The sequence below is a fragment of the Xiphias gladius genome, chromosome 5 (assembly GCF_016859285.1).
Source record: "Xiphias gladius isolate SHS-SW01 ecotype Sanya breed wild chromosome 5, ASM1685928v1, whole genome shotgun sequence".
Lineage (NCBI taxonomy): Eukaryota > Metazoa > Chordata > Actinopteri > Istiophoriformes > Xiphiidae > Xiphias > Xiphias gladius.
Window position 1 is genome coordinate 15,985,352 of NC_053404.1, and position 19,755 is coordinate 16,005,106.

At 41.3% G+C, this 19,755-nt stretch overlaps 2 protein-coding genes across 3 annotated transcripts in view; one reads left to right on the forward strand and one right to left on the reverse strand.

Annotated features, from left to right (window-relative positions):
• The first annotated feature begins 391 nt into the window (after positions 1–391).
• Positions 392–8,688, forward strand: hacd1 (3-hydroxyacyl-CoA dehydratase 1). 2 transcript variants are annotated; one of them, XM_040127301.1, is made up of 7 exons: positions 392–741; positions 2,583–2,700; positions 2,912–2,930; positions 3,043–3,131; positions 3,575–3,696; positions 6,579–6,757; positions 7,914–8,688. In XM_040127301.1, the coding sequence occupies exons 1-7, from the start codon at positions 623–625 to the stop codon at positions 7,994–7,996; spliced, it is 729 nt and encodes a 242-aa protein (XP_039983235.1). In that variant the 5' UTR covers positions 392–622; the 3' UTR covers positions 7,997–8,688. The 2 variants fall into 2 exon arrangements, with proteins under 2 accessions (XP_039983235.1, XP_039983236.1); XM_040127302.1 differs by lacking the exon at positions 392–741 and adding an exon at positions 1,089–1,269.
• Positions 8,689–9,529: 841 nt separating this feature from the next.
• Positions 9,530–19,755, reverse strand: part of LOC120789546 (collectin-12-like) — a 35,493-nt gene continuing 25,267 nt past the window's right edge. Inside the window, exons 3-10 of the mRNA XM_040126278.1 lie at positions 19,048–19,170; positions 14,480–14,566; positions 13,337–14,380; positions 12,411–12,908; positions 11,609–11,745; positions 11,343–11,452; positions 10,550–10,695; positions 9,530–10,403 (exon numbers count right to left, since the gene is read on the reverse strand). Of these exons, the coding sequence (XP_039982212.1) occupies positions 10,384–10,403; positions 10,550–10,695; positions 11,343–11,452; positions 11,609–11,745; positions 12,411–12,908; positions 13,337–14,380; positions 14,480–14,566; positions 19,048–19,170 (2,165 nt within the window). The 3' untranslated portion in view covers positions 9,530–10,383. The remainder of the gene's footprint in view (positions 10,404–10,549; positions 10,696–11,342; positions 11,453–11,608; positions 11,746–12,410; positions 12,909–13,336; positions 14,381–14,479; positions 14,567–19,047; positions 19,171–19,755) is intronic.

The window sequence follows — 19,755 nt, forward strand, 5'->3', positions numbered from 1 at the left end:
AGAAAAGTCATCTGTATCTTAAAATAGACACCCTAAAGTTGCCTTTGTTGTTGTTTCCAGTGTCAGTTATGAGCAGGTTAAGATGGTGACATCTCAGGTTATTTGTCCGTTTTAGCAGACTTAAAACAAGTGCGGATTATTTCGCCCAAAGACTGTGAACCACCAAGATAAAGGGCACCGTATGACACCTTCTGTTGTTAAACCCTCACCTTTTTATTTTTCATAGTTCGGTATAGTTGCGTACATTTTCAAGGAGAAGCGGTCTCCAATGAGAAAATAATTTGATAACATCTTGGAATTATGAGCAGCTATGGGCTTCTGTAGGAGGGCCCACTTCCGGTATGTTTGGGGCCCCTGAGTAGTATTATCTCAGGGGGTCCACAGCTTCCAGCTACGCCCGTGTAATAAGACTGATAAAGCTTAAAAGTCTTACATCACAGAGGGACTTTATTTCTAACAGCCCCTGGCCCAACGGCAGGCCACGCACTTGCTGCAGCACTAGTCCCGCGAGAGAGGAGATCCGATGGGCGTTGAGAGTGGATGGATGACCCCGCTGCTCCCCTCCCAACCAGCCCCAGCTGTCAGCTCCCTTCCTGACTAACCCCACCCTGCCCCCGGTACCATGGCGTCCAGCGAGGAGGACGGCACGGTTGAGGAGAAGGAAAACAACAACAAGAAGAGAACGAAGAGCACCCTCGCTACCGCATGGCTCACTTTCTACAACATCGCCATGACCGCCGGGTACGTGCGTTATTCCGCCCCTGTCGCCTATTAATAAGAAAACCCAATAACTTAGCCGCCCCCTAAAAAACGGAAAGAGTGCGTTGCTGTTTATAGGACTGTGTCTCTGTGTCAAGTGCCTGTTCAGCTCGCTGAATTTAGCGGCGCGCCGTCACACCGGAGTTGTTAAAAATAAAAATAAAAACTAGAGTGAACAGTTTGATAGTAAAAACAAAGTAACAAAAAAAAAAAAAAACAGTCAAAACTGTAAGCGGTATTTATCTGAGAGGTAGAAAATGAATGAATGGCGTCCGGGAAAAGTGACGGGCTGGCGCTGCGGCCGTGTCCAAATAGGGCCGACGGCGTGGTGTCAGCGTCCAAAGGCCCGCAGTGCTTCCGGCAGTCGCAGTGATAAGTATAGCCGGAGTGCCCTGACACTGGAGCTCACGGACCGGGACAGTCAAGTGCGCGTAGGTGCAGATTTGCCTCAACAGCAACATAACATTTGTGGGCTGAACTGTTAATACCAGTGACCCTGTAAACAGCTCTGTGAGATAATCTTTCATTCCTATACTCTGTTATCGAGGAAAATCCTCCTGCACTCTTTTAGTTTGACTGTGTTTTGTGTGTTGCAGAGTCAGCGCTCGGATTGACGACACGCATACATTGTTTAAAGGCTATCTTAATGTTAATCCTGTTTTTTATTCAGCTACCAATGTCAGTTTTTGGGGGTTTTTTTTAGGATCCATACATCCACAACAGCTCCGGGACAGTCAGCCTCCCAACAGTTCAGCTGCCATAGGTTGTGCACTTTCTAATTCTTGGTGTTGGCTGCTGTTGACTCCTTTCACATCGAGGTTGAGGCTGTAAAATATGGTACATGTTTAAATCTGTAATGGTACAGCGTAGACTGAGCAGGGGACAACTTTGAAGACGCCTGTGAAGAGCCGTAGATTAGTGTTGAAACAACTGATCAAGTAAGATTAACAGTGTAGAATTTAAATAATTGAGTAAAAAAAGTAGTTGCAGCTCCACTGTAGATTAAGTGAAGGCGATAAAGAACAACAAGAGCACCTTTAAACCTTGTTGCAAGTCAGTGCTGGAAAGGGATTTTACTTGAAACGAATTATTGTAGAGTTGTTGTGAAATGTTTGGTTAAAAAGCGAAGATCTGAAAGTGAAGTATTACTTTGAAGCAACAGGACTTACATTTCAAGGTCGTCATTCAATCTTTAATTTTAACTTTACTTCAATGGCACATTTTTTTCCTGTGTTTATACTAAATTATGAGGGTGTACACTGCCCTCAGACACTTATATTTACTTTATATACACTATATATTTATATACACTTGCACAATATCTGACTGTCCCTGTGTCTTAGTGTCCCGAGCCAAAAACTGGCAAAATTCAATGCAGCAGACTTCATCGGGCAGGTGCTTGTAGATCTGGAGAGACCTCTCCTTTTGGCATGAGAGAATAAATCAGGATATCACCACTATGTTGTCTGATGTAAACTGTTGTTGATCTTAAGATTTATTTTCCATTTTTACTAAACATGTACTACAAAAACAGAGACAGGAGTCCAGGAAAAATCTCAGTATCAATGAAGGCAGTGAGATATAATCCAGTCATATGGCACTGGGCAGGTTTAGACAGACCTGAATAAGGAGACATGGGTTTCATTTCAACTTTCATTAAAACAGCTTTCCAGCCTCTGTTGCATTAGTGCTGGGATACTCTGGGAAAAGTCTGTCTGGCCAAGTCTGTCCCACGCAGCCCGATGTCTTTTCAAGCATCCTGAGGATTTAACTGAGCTGTGCCTGTATGTAATATTGCCTGTGTTTTTTTTTTTTTTTTGAAGGTGGCTGGTTTTGGCCATTGCAATGATGCGCTTCTACATCCAAAAAGGCACACACAAGGGTCTGTACAGAAGTATAGCAAGGACACTCAAGTTCTTCCAGACCTTTGCATTAGTTGAGGTAAGACTTTGAGCAGGATGGTGCTTGCTGTTACTTGCATGGCTGCGCACAGTGCAGGCGGTGCTGCTTTAGCCGTCTGAATAAAAAGGCTGGTAGATCGTAATCAACATTTATTCGACTAAAGAGGCGATAAAGGCCGACAATCATAGAAAAGTTTGTTAAGAAGGGAAAAATAACTACATATAGTAATTTTATGTATCTCGTCTTACAGGTGGGACATTGTGCCATCGGTATGTGAGCATTTTGGTCAATTTATGTTAAAATTTAAACAAATTTTCATATGTCCAATCACTTGTGCCGCTGTAAGTTGTTTTGTTTTGTTTTCCTCTTGCTCTGCTGTAGGAATCGTGAGGACTTCCGTGATTGTGACCGGGGTTCAAGTGTGTTCACGGATTTTCATGGTTTGGTTCATCACCAACAGCATCAGACAGGTGACTATTGGGATAAACACCAGCTCTGCTACAGAAGGTTGTCATTTAGTTGCACAAACAAATGAAAAAACAGCTTACATTTTCACTTATTCTCTTTACTGTCTCAGTGAGAAAACGCACAAGAATGACATATTTTAATCAAAAGTTTTACGTCAGTATTATTACCTCCACAGCGTATATATCGATAATATTCAGTAATCAAAGGTACATTGTCAGGGTTTTCTGGGACAAAATCTAATCAAATGAGGCTTCTTTGCTATGTGCTTCATCACAGTTTTGTTTGTTTTGTATTCACCAATTCATGTCTTTTCTCCCACACGTTTGCACACACCCCACACAGAGGTAACAAGGCCTATAAGAGCAGCATTTGTTGTTTTGGCTTGACTCTTGCTTTGACTTTTTCCTTCCTCTGTATATTTGCCATTTTCCTGACTTAAATGAAGATCCAGCATGAAGAAAGCGTAATCCTTTTCCTGGTTGTGTGGACGTTGACAGAGATTTCCAGATATTCCTACTACACTTTCAAACTGCTCAACCACCTGCCGTACTTCATCAAATGGGCCAGGTGGAGATGCCATTACCCGTGGCTGGGATGAGCTTGAATTGTCATTACTGTGACGGACATTGTGTCTGAGCATGTCGGCCTGATCTGGCGATTTCACCTCTGGCATGCTTCCCTCACTGGGCCTAGACCGGCTTTACACCAGGAAGTAGTACAGCCGTGTGTGTATTAAGTATTGCCCGGCTCACACAGAGAGAAGAAGCATGTGTGTGTTTATTGATTAGCGCACCTTGTTAGCCATTCTCTGTCAGTGGTGGGTGAACTAACTGCTAACACTGTGCTCTGACAATACTGACGTTAAAGGAGACAGGCTGACATTTAATCATTTTAGGTCTTATTTAGATATTTGTATGATTTTTTTTTTTAATTGTAGATTGAAAATTGAATGAAATATAGTTTATAATGTATGTTTTTCCTAACATACCGTACATCTGCATTATTGGTTGTAATTTTCTCCAGCATACTATGGAAAAAACATAATTCATAATTAATTTGGCAGTGAAAAAAGTATTATTTTGAATCCAAAGCCTTAATTGTGAGCATGCAAACCATAAATTGACAAATTCCTCATGGGTAGCAGTGAAGCGTGGTGATGATCAACACATTTCTCGGCTGCAGAGTGACATAATGCCTGCTGACTACTGTACGAAGAGTACTTGTGACGTGGCGGTCTGGCCTTGCGTGTCACTTTGCTACAGTAGCTCAGCTGAAATTGGAGTCGCTGGGAGGGACGTCAGCTGTACACATTGATAGCTGTCCAACACGCAGGCTTGGCATCTTACAGCCCAGAGAGGGCTATCTTGCTTCAGAATAATGAAGTTCACGCATTACATCAACTCATTTACTAGGTGAGACATTGTTCTGTCTCTGGGGTTACCACTGTCAGAGGCTTACTGGCAGCATTTTCATTTTTCTTCCCCTTTAGTGTGGCATGGGATCGTCAGGAGACAATTTAGCTTTGTTCGAATTACTCCTTGTTTTTGTCTTGATTCTTATGCGTTTGACTGGCACTCTCCTTCCTGCCCCCACCCTTCACGTCTTGCTTTAAGCACGGAGGAGACGGCAGGCCCCTGGAGAGGGGCTCATGTTCAGCTGCTCCTGTTTTTAAGACCATCTGTTTTGGTCATGGAATGTTCGCCCAACATTTCTCTCACATCCTCTTGAGACGCTCCCCCGAGCCTTTGCTTTGGTCGTGACTAAATGCAGGATCTCTATAGCCCTGAGTCATGGCATATATCATACTAGAGAGACCACGAGTTGTCACGAAGGGACGCCGGCTATCTCAAACGTAGAAATACAAGAAGATGATAGTTGGTGAGTTTGTCACTAATTTTTTATTCCTCAGATTTGTACAAAGAATCATTCTCTTCAACCCCAATAGCTCTTCATTTTTAAATTTTACGGGACCATATTTTGATGTGGCATTCCTACATTTTTTTTTTACCGGCCTATAAAAATAAGGCCAACTTGCACAGTAAACTACTTGCTTTCTGCTGAATAATTCCGACCTACTGATGCTTGTAAGACTTTGAACGAAACAATGGTTATCGTCCAAGCTGAGAGACTGTCTGTGTGTGCATCTAAGTGTCTGTATGCCACGTAATCAAAATGTATCCATCGTCACTGTAGTCAGTGCAGTGATTCAGTCGCTGACAGTTGTCAAGGGCGCAAATCACAGCCACAACTTGAGCCTGCAGCTTTGCCCACTACAACGTCATACCAAACCAAATCCTTTTTCACTGGGGAACCCCAGCTCTCTATCCAAGTTTTAGTCACCGCCCATCATTAGTACTGGATATCCTTCCTGACCAGCTGGTTTGCTCCTGTAGCTCACAGTATATGTAAATTAACACCTCGTTCTAAAAGTAAAATACAATTGCTGAAAAGTAGAGTCTAAGAGTTGGTCCTCTTTTTGACGACCTGAATGCCAGTTCTACTTTGCTTCAGTGCCATCAGTCTTTTGGCCCTTTCCATACCTTACCCTTTCCATACCACACCAATTTAACCTCAAAACTCTTGAAAATCCTTGCCCTCCTTTTCTCTTCTATTGTATTCTTACCTGCCAAGAATTCTCTCATACTGTATCTTCCTCCTGCTTTTGCTCTTTACTATAAATCAAATAGCTATACGGAAGGCTGCAGTCGGTTTTCAGGTAATGGAAAGGTCCAGCATGCTGACACAGCAGACAGAGACGTTGTGCAAAAGATATTGTCATTTTTAGATCCTCGTGACTTATGCCGTTTGCTGTTTGGGAGCCATCCTTAAAGTCTCAAATGTCCGAATTTCAACAGCAGTTCAGTGTTTTAACTTGGAAAACTTTTCAAAACAAAATGTGCTTTCAGTTACATAACCACGCACTGATATCCTACAGAAATCAAAGTAACAGACATAGAGTGAGAGTAGTAGCTGCTAAGCTTGTGGTACCAGCAAATGAGCTAAAAGAGCCATATATTCCATGTGGTTCTTTATTCTTTACTTTGTATAATCAAAGATTATTATTCAATGGATAATTGATATTTATATTTACAAACGGTTACACCGGGGCATTGTGCCTTTACCATTCTCATTTCTTCTGACTGGTTGCTTATGCTCAGAATTTAGGCCAAGTGTAAAATTTAAATATTTTCAGAATTAGGGAAGCGTGTGTTTGTTGTTGAAGTCTTTCTTTAGAGGTAGCATTTGTTACAGTGTGCGCTACTGCAGTTTTGAATCCCCTCAAATGTACGGTCCGGTGCCTTTGTGTTTTGTGTGTTTTGTTGACCATGTATGTGAGTGTGTCAACACCCTTTGACTCTAACTGCTGGACTGTGTGTACTGTGTGACCGTGTGTGACTGTGTATATCACAATGCCTGACTTTAAGACATCCTTCTCTTTTCCTTTACAGATACAACCTCTTCATCATCTTGTACCCCCTGGGAGTCGTTGGAGAACTGATGACCATTTATTCTGCTCTACCATTTGTACGCAGATCTGGAATGTACTCCATGAGGCTTCCCAACAAGTATAACGTGTCGTTTGACTACTACTACTGCCTCATCATCGTCATGCTGTCCTACATCCCACGTAAGGAGTATTTTCAGTCCCTACACTGTGCACCTTATATTAAGGCATGTGGAGCACAATCTGAAAGTGAACCTGACTCCCCTTAGAGGATACATCTTTGCATTTATCACTGTTTGGAGAAAGAATTGGAGGAGAGGATTTATTTATTTTTTCTAGCTTTGGGCATCATTCCATATGCCCTAGAAACTTCTTTTTTCCTGTTGCCAAGACAATAATGCTACCTGCCCTGTTCAAAATAGGAGACCAGTGACCATTTTCCTGTTTTGTGCTCTAAAACTGGAGTGGGCGATATGGAAAAATCTTATCATGGTGTATTTCATTTTATATCATTTATACTATATGTTGATGATTGTACATTTTGTAAACATATAAAAAAATTTCTGGAGAAATCAATTGAGAAACTGTTTACAGACAAAATAACCATATGAAGTGTCTGTTTTTGATCAATCCAGTGAACAAATCAAGGTACAAAAATCCAGTCCCGCCATCAAACAATCCTGCCCAGTGATTTGTAACATTGCCTACAATGGCCTACTGCGTATTAAAGGGAGAGCTATGTCTATGTTACCTCACTGTGTATTCTGTATCAACGTGTTTCTGATGCTACTGTAAAGCAATTAAACAGATTTCCCCCAAAAAATCAGACCTAATTTCACATATCAAAAATGATTTCACATTAATTGATTGACAATAAAAAGCTACATGTAGCACCTTTTGCGCCAAGAGAAATCATTACATGCAGGGGATTTAAACAATATCACCTGTACACCTGTAAATGATCTAATACAATACAATAGACATGCACCAAATATTACTTCTGTGAAGCGGATAATGTCTGTCTGTGAGACATTGTATTGAATTGCATATACACACTTACAGTACCTGTGCTAATTAACATACTGAATATTCTGTTTTGCAAGTTATAAATATATATCCAGCAGTATGCTTGGCATTGAGAATTTAGTCCAGGTTGACAGTTATATTCACTGTTTTGTTCATTTCAGTTGTGAAGTAGAGGTTATGTGTTACTCTAATTGGCATAAGTAAAACTTTAAATTGCCTTAAATCTGAGCTGAATTATGAACAGAGCAATTATAACAGACACATAATAAAACTGTATTGGTTCTGTAATTGATCCTGTTTTTCTTTTTCACAGTGTTTCCTCAGCTGTACTTCCACATGCTGCGGCAGAGGAGAAGGGTGCTTCACGGGGAGGTCATAGTGGAGAAGGACGACTAGACAAGCACCACCTTATGCCCTTGTTTGAGCCAGCCTGCCTCCACATCACCCTCACCTCCCCCCGCTTCATCCTCCGTCTAATCTTTAGCACCACCGTCTGTTACATTCTTCATTGCAAAGGACCGGAAAGTGCTGCACAGATGACGACCTGTCTGACGAAAGCAACAACCAGTGATAATGACGAAGAAATGACAAAACAACGGGAGTTCATCTGTACTGAGCAGTACTAACTGATCCTAAGTATTTCGTTACGTGATTAATTCCTATCTGAATGGTAATACTGAAAACATTGCCTGAGACAGAAGCCCGGCCTTGTGTGTCCGCGCAGAGAGATCCTGAGTCCCGCCAGCCCTACAGCATCTTGTTGCACTGAAGCATCGCAGCCTGAAACATGCACTGATTGCGAAAAATATGAGCCATTACACTGCACCGTGAAGGAGAGAGAGGCAAATGAGAGGCCTCCAAGGAAATGTGAAATGAAACATGGGAAGAAGATTGTAACTTGTGTCCCTTGAATTGTCCAAGCGTCACCCCCCAAACTTACACAATTGGCAGTTGTTGGTTTTTTTTATTAGGTGTGTTTCACCACACGTTTCATACAAACATAGTGCGGCTGTACAAGAAAAGGTTTCAAAAGAGAAAATATGCATAGTTATATCATACCTCAACAATAAATCTACATTTAGACAATATGCTGCTTCTTTTGTGTATGTTTGTTTTACCTTATGTGTAAATGATGCAATGTGAAATAAGCAGGTAATAGTAAGCATATTTCTTAAATCTAATTTATTCACTTTACTGTATAACTTAGAGCAAGCACAGCTCAAATTTAACATTTTGTCCAATTGGCTCAGCTCCTGCATCCTTTTGTGTTGCTTTGATGTTTAATATGTCAAATTCATTTACAGGAGTGCATCTTAAACTAATTTGAGTCTTCAAAAAGGAGTAGCTTTTTCTATAAACCACTGTAGCTGAGGCTACAATTCAAATTTATGTTAGCACTCTCAGTCTGCAGTCGCTGGTCTGTTTGTTTTTTTAACAAAGACTCTGATGTCCATGTTGGTAGAGAGGTAGTTAGATTCCCTCCTACTAAAGGTGCTATTGTAAGATCATTTTAATCTTCTGTGCAGCTGAAGGAGTGACTGTGATTGGAGTTGACCTAAAGCGGGAAAACAGGATGTGAAATGATTGAGAGGAAATGTAAGTCAATGAACTGCATAGCCCATGGTTATTTAAGAAAAACAACCACTTTGCTTATACTCTTGGTTAGAGAATTAAGAAAAACAGCACAAGTCAATGTCAAAAACAATCACTGGAAAAGTTACTTTTCAAGAAAAGCAATCGAAATGTGAAAATACCTTTTGTGCAAAATCAATAAACTAAATTCTACAATACTGTGGGGAGTTTTGTGATGACCTTCACACTGAGTCATGCGGAAATTTAAATATCAGCCAGCTGATACAAGATCTGTTTATCGGATTTTGTGTGGAAATGTATAAATAAGCCAACAAACGCAAACATCTCTTGGGTTTTACAGATTTATTTTTGAGAGTTTCCTTCATCTTTCATAGTGTACAAAATTAAGTGGTTTTTTTTTAAACAGGAAATACCTGAGTGCAGAAAATGGTACATTTTCTATTTGTAGGTAGGATCCACAGATTCTTATATATAAACATACGTATGTCTGTAGTAAGGAAAAATAAACCTCATAATCACAAAATACTGTATTATACAAAGAGTATTAAACTGTAAACTTGCAGTTTTGAGCTAAAACTCAAGCTGACTGACATTTTTTCTGTATTTATGTGTAAGTACTGCATTTATTCCTACTCATATAAATGAAAATGCTATATAGACATTCATGAGGTAAGATAACAGTTCCTCAAAGATAGCATATCAGCAACGTGTTTTTGTGCATCATTTTGCACCTTTAATTCTCATTTTTGTAAAATTACATGTTATGAAAAGCACTATGGGAAGTCCATTTGGCCTCATAGAATGTATGTTTTCCTACAAAAGTTGCATAATGATATATACATTCAGATATTCAGTTGCGCGTGGAATACAGTTTTATAAAATGTATTTCAAATAACCATAATATCAATATAATATATTGATGATTCGGTAATTTAAAAAATAAAAAACAGATTCTCCTCCTTTGGTTGCCCTGCTGTATTGCACTTGCTGGTAAAGTTGGAGTGGCTTCACTTTGGAGGAGAAAGGCATCTCATCAGCATTGGAGAGACGTTCGCTGCCGCAGCCCCTAGGCTCATTTCAAATTTGTCCCTTTGCTCTCTCCGTATGGACTCTCCATGATCTGTGTCAGTGGACCAGTACCACATGGGTGAAGTCTAGCTGCTCACTGGAAGCTCGCTTTCAAGACACCGCTACAATCCAGGTGATTTTACTGCAGAAAGAGATACAGAATGACATTAGGACACCTGTGAGGAAAATATCCTTAGGCCACTTGTTAAGCAGGAAGAAAACAGCGGCATTTGGAAAGGAAAAAAAGAAGACCAAAACAGATACAGAGCAAGATAGATATGGACGTACAGGTCTCCATTTCCTTCTCACAGATGTAGCTTATGAGATCTTCACAGAAGAAATCGTTCCATAACCCTTCATGGATGAGACCCGCACAGTCTTCTCCCATTCCATGCCCATGGCCCCAGTTGTCAGGCTGACCTGGCTTCCACTTCCTGCAGGCAAACAACAGGGGGCGATCACACATCAGATTTACAGTAACCTGATCCAAGGCTCTGGTGGAAAACCACAGCGGTGGGACAGAGAATAAACTAGCAGTAACTGAAGTTGGATAACCTGATTAAAATTTCCACCATTTACCATTCCTTTATCTTCAACAGTTAGATACAAGTGTAGGTCACTGATGTTAACAAGGCTTTCATCCCATATTGCTGTGTTCAGATTTTATTTAATACTGGTTTGATATATTTGATAATTGTATCATATTCCTTTATTTGCAGTTTTGTAAACTTTAGTGTTTGTCTTAATGTTTTTGCTTTTGTACATAAAGAAAATGAGCTCCTATCATTGGATGACCCTGTATAAATGAATGTTGAATGAATTTGAAAGTAATTGATTTGTTTGAAACTGCGAAGTGGAGTTTTTACATGCAGAAAGTACCAGAGGGTTTTCACAGGAATTTGAATTTTTATTTGGTGTTATTTTATGTAACTAAAAACCTACAGCTTAATTTATAAATGGTACTCTATGCTCTATGCTTGTTGTTATTATTGGAAAGCAGTATTTTGCTCTGAAACAAAATACCCATCCCAGGAACAGAAATTTTCCCTATGATAGAAGTAGTTTTTGATTTAATACTGACGTGTAAGCAGGTTCAGTCCCATCCAGCCAGCGCCACACGTTCTCCTCCTCCCTGTCGGTCAGACCCATCCAGAAGTAACCCTTTCCAAATGTCTGCTTCTTCAGCCATTTCTGAGGTCACACGAGAAAAGAAAAAACACCGTGTCATTAACTGAGACGTTACCTAACACATTACAGAGCAATGATACACTTTACTTTCAGTAAACAGGTCAAATTAGGGGATTCCATTAGTTGTTAAGGGACTAAAATAGAATTATAATTAGTCACCTGTTCCTCAATATCATTGATGATCACCAGTGAAGCAGACTTTGATTCACACATTGCTTTTGCATCATCAAAGCTGTGCAGGTCTTTGGAGACAAAGTAGCACTTGTCTCTGTAGTTTACCCACTCAATAGGGCATCCTGTAAAACATTGAGCGATTTCATTAAATAAATTAAAAAGTGTCACACTGTCATCACTGGTGCTAGAACAAAGACTTACTCACTTTCTTGCCAAGAGTTAGATGAGAAGATTAATACTACTCTTATGTCTGTATGGTAAATATAGTGTGAAGCTCCAGGCAGCAGCCAGTTAGCTACCACATACCACAATACCCCCTGCTGGTAGGTGGATTTTGTTGCCTTTGGAAAGAGACAGGCTAGCTGTTTCCCCCTGTTTCCAGCCTTGAAGATAAGATAAGCTAACCAGCCCCTGGTTCCATGTTTACTGTACAGATATAAAAGTCGCATTGATTTTCTCATCTCATCGAACTCTCACCAAGAAAATGAATAAGCATATTTTCGAAAATGTTGAACTATTCCTTAAATATACGGCATTATTTTTCTGGAATGATTAAACCAATGTCCTCATGGAGATATTCTAGTAAACTTGCATCAATCAGGGCTTTTTTTGATCAAGTAATATATCTTCATGCTAGTTGAGCCAGTGCATTATTTCAGGATCTAAGCTGATTCTAGTGAAGCGTTGAAATGTAAAATCTATAATAGAAGAAAATGAAATTATTTTGTCTGTATGGCAGAACAAATATGATAAAACTGAATATAAGACTAAATGAAGAAAGCATTACCGGGGGCCCATAGCGTAGGAGTTACTGCCTCATCCTGCAGAGACACAGGGCCCAAAGGAATTACTGGACCCTGGATTGGGAATCCTGGTTGTCCTGGTGGTCCTGCTGGTCCTGGAGGCCCCACTGGTCCGAGCAGTCCCCTTGGCCCCTGCTCCCCAGCTGGTCCCACTGAGCCTCTGATACCTGGTGGGCCCTGTGCCCCCTGAGGGCCAGGCTGTCCATCTCTTCCAGGCAAACCAGCAGTACCTGGCTCTCCTTTAGCTCCAGGTGGTCCAGCCCTGCCTCCTGACCCTCGGGAGCCCTTGGATCCGGGGCTGCCAATTGCACCAGGTAGACCTTTTAATCCTGGCAGACCGGGTGGTCCTGGAATACCCTGCTCTCCTCTGGATCCTCGTATCCCTGGAGCACCCTTTTCCCCTTTCTCTCCCTTTTGGCCAGACTGACCAGTTGGTCCCTGAGGTCCTTTGTCCCCTCTGGGCCCTCTGGGACCAGGGGGACCTGAAACATAAAACACAATAGTTAAACAAACTTTAAAGTATTTATTTAAACAAAAAATTTACCACATTTTGGGAAAAGGCTTTTTCTTTCTTTCTTGTTGAGTTAGAAGAGAAGACTGATGCCATTCTTCTGTCTGTGGGATTAATATGAAGCTATAGCCAGCAGCTGGTTAGCTTGGTCAATAGTCTACACATAACCCCTGGAAAAACTACTTCAGATTTGTTACCTTTGGACAAAGGTAGGCTAGCTGTTTCCCCAAGTTTCCAGCCTTTGTGCTAATATAAGCTAACTGTCTGCTGGCTCTAGCGTCATGTTTACCATGCTGGACATGAGAGCGGTATCAATCTTCTCAACTAACTCTTTGCAAGTAAGAACATGTATCTACCAAAACATCAAACACACACACTGAAGCCGGACACATCCCTCACCCTGTAAAATAGTGAAGTTGGTTATTAGTTGTGAGTGCTTGGTGTCCACCAGTTTCATCTCCTCCATGACAATAGAGAAGTTGGTGACCTCCTTGTCCAGACGTGCTGCCAGCTCCTCCTGCTGAGACCTCATCCTGGCTTCATCTGTCCTAACATCTGTCATGCTGCTGTTGAGGTTTAACAAGAAGTCTGAGTGACGGCCGATTGTCTCGGAACAAGTGCGTAACTCGTTAAGGTTAAGGTTGATGGCACCCAAGAGTTGCGTGGTGAAGCTGATGTTGCCAGTCACACGGTCCATACTCTGCTCAGACTCATCCAGCCGTACCTCCAGCCGGTCAAACTTGGTGGATGTGAGGTTGCCGAAGTCCCTCTGCTGATCCATAATCTCCCTCAAGGTCTGGTCATGAGCATCAGCCAGGCTGCTGGTGTTCTGGAGCTGGTTGGCCATATAAGTGAGCTGTGATCCCACATCCTCTAGGCTATCATTGTTGGCCTTTGCTAGAACTGAGGCATTACTAGCCAAGATTTGCAAGTTTTCCACTTTACTTCGAAGCCACTCAGTATCAGAGCGTGTCTGTCGGGCCGTCTGCTCAAGGCTCTGAAAGTCATTGCGCATTGTCTGGATGGCCTGGCTGGTGTCATCCACTGAGCGCTGCAGAGCAGCAATGAGGCCTCTCTGCTGGGCCTGGGTGAGGTTTAGGCTGCTGATGCTTAGCAGCACCTGGTTCTGCAGTTTCATCTGCTGCTGGAGTTCTCTCTGCAGCCTGGCTGTGTCATCTTGCAGACCCCCAATGATGCTGCCGTAAGACTGCAGGGTGCCATTTACAGAGCGCAAGGTGGCTGTGTTGGTAGCCAGCAGTCCCTGGATGGAGCCCTGGCTGCTCTGGATGTCTGAGTCAATGTTCTGCAGCTGACTCAGCTTAACTTGATCGCTGTGGATGCGTTCCTCCACCGCAGACAGCTGCGTCTGAATAGTCCAGATTTTGTTCTTAAAAGTCTGGATCTCTGTGGTGGTATTCTCTGATTTCATTCCTGTTTGATCATCTGAAGAGATTTGTACAATAAATTAATAAACTTTTCATCTGCTCACTGTAAAGTAGCTTTCACTTCCATTTGAACCAAGATACTGTACATGAAACTTACCTAGCTTTTTCAAATCAGTCTCAACAGCCATTATCTTTCCTCCATAGTTTGCAATACCTTCAGACACACTATCAACTCTTTGCACCACTGTAACAAAACAGGACAGTTAGGACAAAGGTTAGTGTCAGTCTCAACATGGGCTGCATCCTTTAATAATAAAACAAAATTGCCTGTATCCGCAGACAATATATATAAAAGGGATCAGAGAGGAAAGAGATGAGTCTACAAATCTTGTAAGCACGTAATAATGGTGGAATTGATTAACATAATCTCTTGGGTTAGGCCAGTTCTTGTATGACACAGCTAAAGATATGCAAAAAAAGGGAAATGTGGAGTTGTAGTGCCATCAAATTTAGGGTGAGAGACACAAAAAGTAGGCATTGAGAAAAAGACAGTGGGAGGGAGGAGGAAACTTTGATTCAGCAAAGATGAAGTGGGGCGGTCAATGACAGAGAGCGAGGTTGGAGATGCATGGAAAGACACTACTCAAGGCCCTAGGGGACAGGAAGTGACCTAGGGGGTGTCTTCAGTAAACAGGCGGATCAAAGAAAGCCCAGAGGAGACAGACGCTGTGGCAGGGAGGCTCTTCACGCCCCCACAGGCGACACCAGTGTTCATTTCCTCTGGAATGCGTCTGGGATTCCAGCAAATCAGCCCACTTCTACCACCAGCATCGCCAGGGGGACACATCCTTTAACATGGGAAGCTGCATCCCAGTTGTGTACTAAGACAACAGTTCAGTCACAAGGCTTCCATCTCCAGAGATCACATCACCAGAAAGACAAGATGAGCTGGTTTGGATTTGTTGCTACTCTCATCACTGTACGTAAAATATAAAGCTACAGCCAGCAGCCGGTTAGCTTAGCATAACGGAAGTCACTGCTCCCAGCCAAGTAATAGTCCAGACATAACCCTGTGTGAAACTGCAACATTTTTTTACATTTTTGTTTTTGTAGAGATTAAACAAACAAGATATAAAGTATTAATGATTGAACTTTAGAAGTGCCGGTTCGAGGATTTTGTTACCGTTGGACAGATCCATTCTTTATGCTAAGCTAAGCTAACCGTCTCCTGGCTATAGCTTCATGTTTACCATACAACCATCAGAGTGGTATCAATCTTCTCATCTAGCTCTTGGCAAGAAAGAAAACAAACATATTTACCAAACAGATAAACTGTTACTTTAAATCTAAGACTTAAGTAGCAAAAGAAAATTATTCTTTAGTCTTCAGACTGCAAATAGAGTAAATCTTTTTTCTGTTATGGCAAAATTGCCTCCTGAGTAATAGACAGTGAGATGTTTGGGAAACTTCAAATAGGAAAATTAATGTTTAACCAATATGGTCAAAGCTGTGTATTGTTTCCTTTCTTCACTCTCTTTGACAGCCTAGAAACCCACCTAAAGGTGACTCATGGAACAAATAAACAGATTCAAAACCATATGTACGTATAAAAATATCCATGCCTTACCCAATCGTTTTTAGTTATACAAAAAAATTGTCAGCTGAACAGGACATGTTCCACACAGAAAACTAAATCAGACAAAGGACATACAGACCAGCATTGCAGACCACAAAAAACAGTTTATGATTTTAAGTCCACAGGCCAAACCATAGGCTACACGTATAGCACATTGTTTCTTTCACCAACACATACACTATCCTGGAAACTGAAACTAAGACAAGCAGACTCTCACGTATAGAAATTTTATGGGACCTTTCCACATTGTCATGTTCACGACTTGGCCTTCAGAGAAACTCTTTGCATCAACCTGTAGCAAACTTAACCATAAAACACACATGCAAAGAAGCTGAACTTGCAACAGGGCCCCAGTGGGAGGCATTACTTTGGCAGAAACCTTACAGGTTCAAATGTTGTAAAAATGAGCTGTTTGCATCCAGCATGAACTCTTTCCAGCTCTTGTGTGGGTGGTTCCTGAAGCTGTGTGTCGACTCTGTCCAAGATGTCTTGTAAATCTTATACACATAAAGTCATAAATAGTAAAAATAGTTATAAAGTGAGTGAATTGTAATCGTCATGCTTTGATTATTTTATTATTTCTAGGAATCACAGGGCAAGCATCTCAAAACTCAATGTACAAGTGTTATACAAGCACAACTTTTAGGAAAGATGAGGATAATGCCTCTTAGGCTACAAAAGAGGGTATAGCCCAGCGTCTGATTGCAGGTGGTTGTGCCTTCAGCCTGAAAGGTAGCCTGCAGCCACTACTCAGGACTGGAAATCAACTACAAACTCCTCTGCACATTTTTCGGGCATTTCATTAATGCAGATGCTAACAAATTAACTGTCATTTAACTTTTTTTAAATCACAAAAGTTACAGCTTCTAATAGCAAATGCTGTGGTACATGCTTATTAATCTTAGAATAGGGATAGTAAACCCCAGGAATGTGTTTCATCGTACTTCAGAAAGACTGACAAGGGAAACACTCAATGTGAAATTGCTTTCAGTTACAGAAGCTAGAACAACAGCTAGCCTGGAGGTGACGTCAGTACATTATGAGGGGGTGATGACACCTTGAATCAGTTTCTTAAGTCAGATATCATCACTAGATGGCCTGACGGAGTGCGGGACCACAAGCAGCAAACAACAAATATCTCCCAGCGAGGTGATGTTTCTGAGTGTATTGAATTGAGCGAGGTTTTGTTTGTATTGCTCGCAAATTCTACTTTTCATTTGTATGAGAAAGTCACTGATTTGCTGTTTATGGTATCAAACTTTATTCAATTAAGAATGAATTAAACTAAAAAAAATTTAAATAAAAAAAATTAAAAAATTAAAATATTTCAATCAAAAGCTTTTTTAAATGCAAAGCTTCTCCAGGATCCAGACACAGCCCACTGACTCTTTGGCTGCCTCTGAGAGACATGAAAATATCTACAGAAGACTCTTAACCAGGGTCCTTCACCTTCCTTTTTTACAAGCTACTGAACTCTGCAAGATGCTTTGCTCCTATGACACTGTTTGTGCCTATTTAAAGTCAATTAGTCTTTCAAAATAAAGACACACTCAGAAAGAGAGGTAAAATGTGCAGGTCATGTCCTCTTCCAGTCACTTTTCCTACTGTCTTTGAGGAAATTAATGAGATTTAAATCGTTCTCAAGAGCCCAGAGAACGACCTCATATTGTCTTTGGTCATGTCAATCAAGACAACAGGCTGTAGGGAGAAGACAGAGGGTCAATGAATCCCTGCCAAACTTCTAAGGTTAAATTGCATCAAAACAAAAGAGCCACATAGAGGACACTTCTGTGGGTCAGTGATGGAGGATAGAGCGAAGCACACATGTTAACTGCATAGAGCAATCTGGGTCTCACTACATAACCATCTGGAGTTGGGAGTGTGTTTAGGCTGAGCTGTGGTTCCCTTGACAGAGCCGTGCTTCAGTGCCAGTAAAAACCCAATTTCAGTGGGTTCTGCTGGAGTTGCATGGAGTTCACTCACTGCTCATCTGGGATCAATTAGGCCTGCATGAAAACATGCAGCATGGAACAAGTAGTACAGACTGAGCTCAGAGAGTGAGGGGACATCATAGTTAATGAACTCAAGACTCACAGATAACCCCTGAACATGTTAACTTCATGCCATTTTCGAAAATTGTCAAAAAGGGGACAAAAAGCAGTCGCATATGGGAATGTTTAGCACAATTAGGGCAGGAACATTCAGAGTTCAAACCACCGAAGGACGACCTGAAAAAGATGTGAGAAAGCCAACCAGGAAGTTCAGCTCCACAAAGCCTGAAGACCTTTCACGGTTGGTGTGAGCTTTGGGGGTGTTGGTAAAATAAACTGAGAAAAGTTTGTGTGGTGGAGACAGGGGGGATAGAGCACAGGGAGAGGGACATATAGACAGATGAGGTTGAAACTTAAAGGGTCTGTTCATCCATATTACAAAGAAATATATTTTCCCACTTACCTCTGGTGTACATAGTCATTGAGATAGTTTTGATTTTATGCGCTAAGGTTTTGGCATTTCCCTCCCCCACATTTCAAAGGATGCGATTGGAATTTCATTTTCCATTATTTTTTTCTATATTTTTCTACGATATTTTCTACTATTCCTTAATAAGAAAATGTTTTTGTTGGATGAACTGACCCTTTATCTGTATCTACCAGTGACTCCTCAGAGGAAAACTGCAGATTTTTTCTAGTAGCTGTGATATTTCTCTCCTCATATTTTCCATTACTGATCTATTGTTTTTAAATAATGACAAAGGAACATCGCCAAAGAATGTTGATAGCATGCTTCATGGGCACGCAAAGGAACAAAAGAGCTGCTTCTTTCACACAAACACAGGAAGTCTCACTGTACTCATAAACTGATCAAACAACAATTCTCTTATTTCTTGGCAGCATGAAGAGAAACCACATTATATGTAATTGTTTGGATGCCTGCTCTCTCAGCACACTGTTACCGAATCATTTCCACATTTTTAAAAAACAGAAATTGGAAATGTTTGTCATCCTCTAATTGTACGGATGAAGTGAGAGTGACAGAAGAGTAGAGTGTAGTTTAGTGAGAGAGCTCAAAGAGGAGAAACTTCATCTTACCTTTATATCCAAGTACAGCAACAGCGATGGTGAGGAGAGTACACAGCACATAGAGCAGAGCTATGGAGGTTTTCAGCGCCCATTCATTCTTACACTTAGTGCACTGGGTGCCCTCCTGGATCCCTGTATAAAAACAATGAAGAATACCACATAATGATTCAATACATTTTGCTGGCTGTTATGCATTTTTCTGAAGCAGAAAGGTCTAAAAAGGACGTGCGAGTAGAATTTGGTGTTAGCTCGGAACTCTCCATGTCAAGGAGCCCCACATCTGGACAAACAGCCCTGGAGTCTACATTAAAGAGTCCAGTAGGTCCCTCAGGGCCCAGGTGGTGAAGGGGTAGGTGACACAATCCCCCCCCACCACTGACTTGTTTACACTCAGAGACATGCTTATTTTCCTGAACTCCACTTCACTCAACATACTGCCCCTTTTTCAGTTGCTGTCTCTCTCATGTGCGCAGAGTCCTTCCCAGTGATTGTTGTGGGAGAAGAACTGAAAGTTAATTGTGTGTACTGTACTTTTTTGCCACATAAAAAAAGCTGCATCTTTATACAATCTGCAATACAATCTTTTTAGTTTTGTTCTTGCAATGTCAGGACACTGGAGTCAAACTGAAAGGCCTTGGCTAGTGGGGACACTTGCGGAATATTTCTTTCCGAAGATATCTTTCATGATAGATAAATGGCAAGATCCACCGTGCTGAC

Coding starts and splice junctions, on each gene's coding strand:
- hacd1 (XM_040127301.1), top strand. CDS start 623: ATGGCGTCCAGCGAGGAGGACGGCACGGTTGAGGAGAAGGAAAACAAC. Junction 3,132..3,574: donor TCACCAACAGCATCAGACAG/GTGACTATTGGG, acceptor ACTTAAATGAAG/ATCCAGCATGAAGAAAGCGT. Junction 6,758..7,913: donor CATGCTGTCCTACATCCCAC/GTAAGGAGTATT, acceptor TCTTTTTCACAG/TGTTTCCTCAGCTGTACTTC.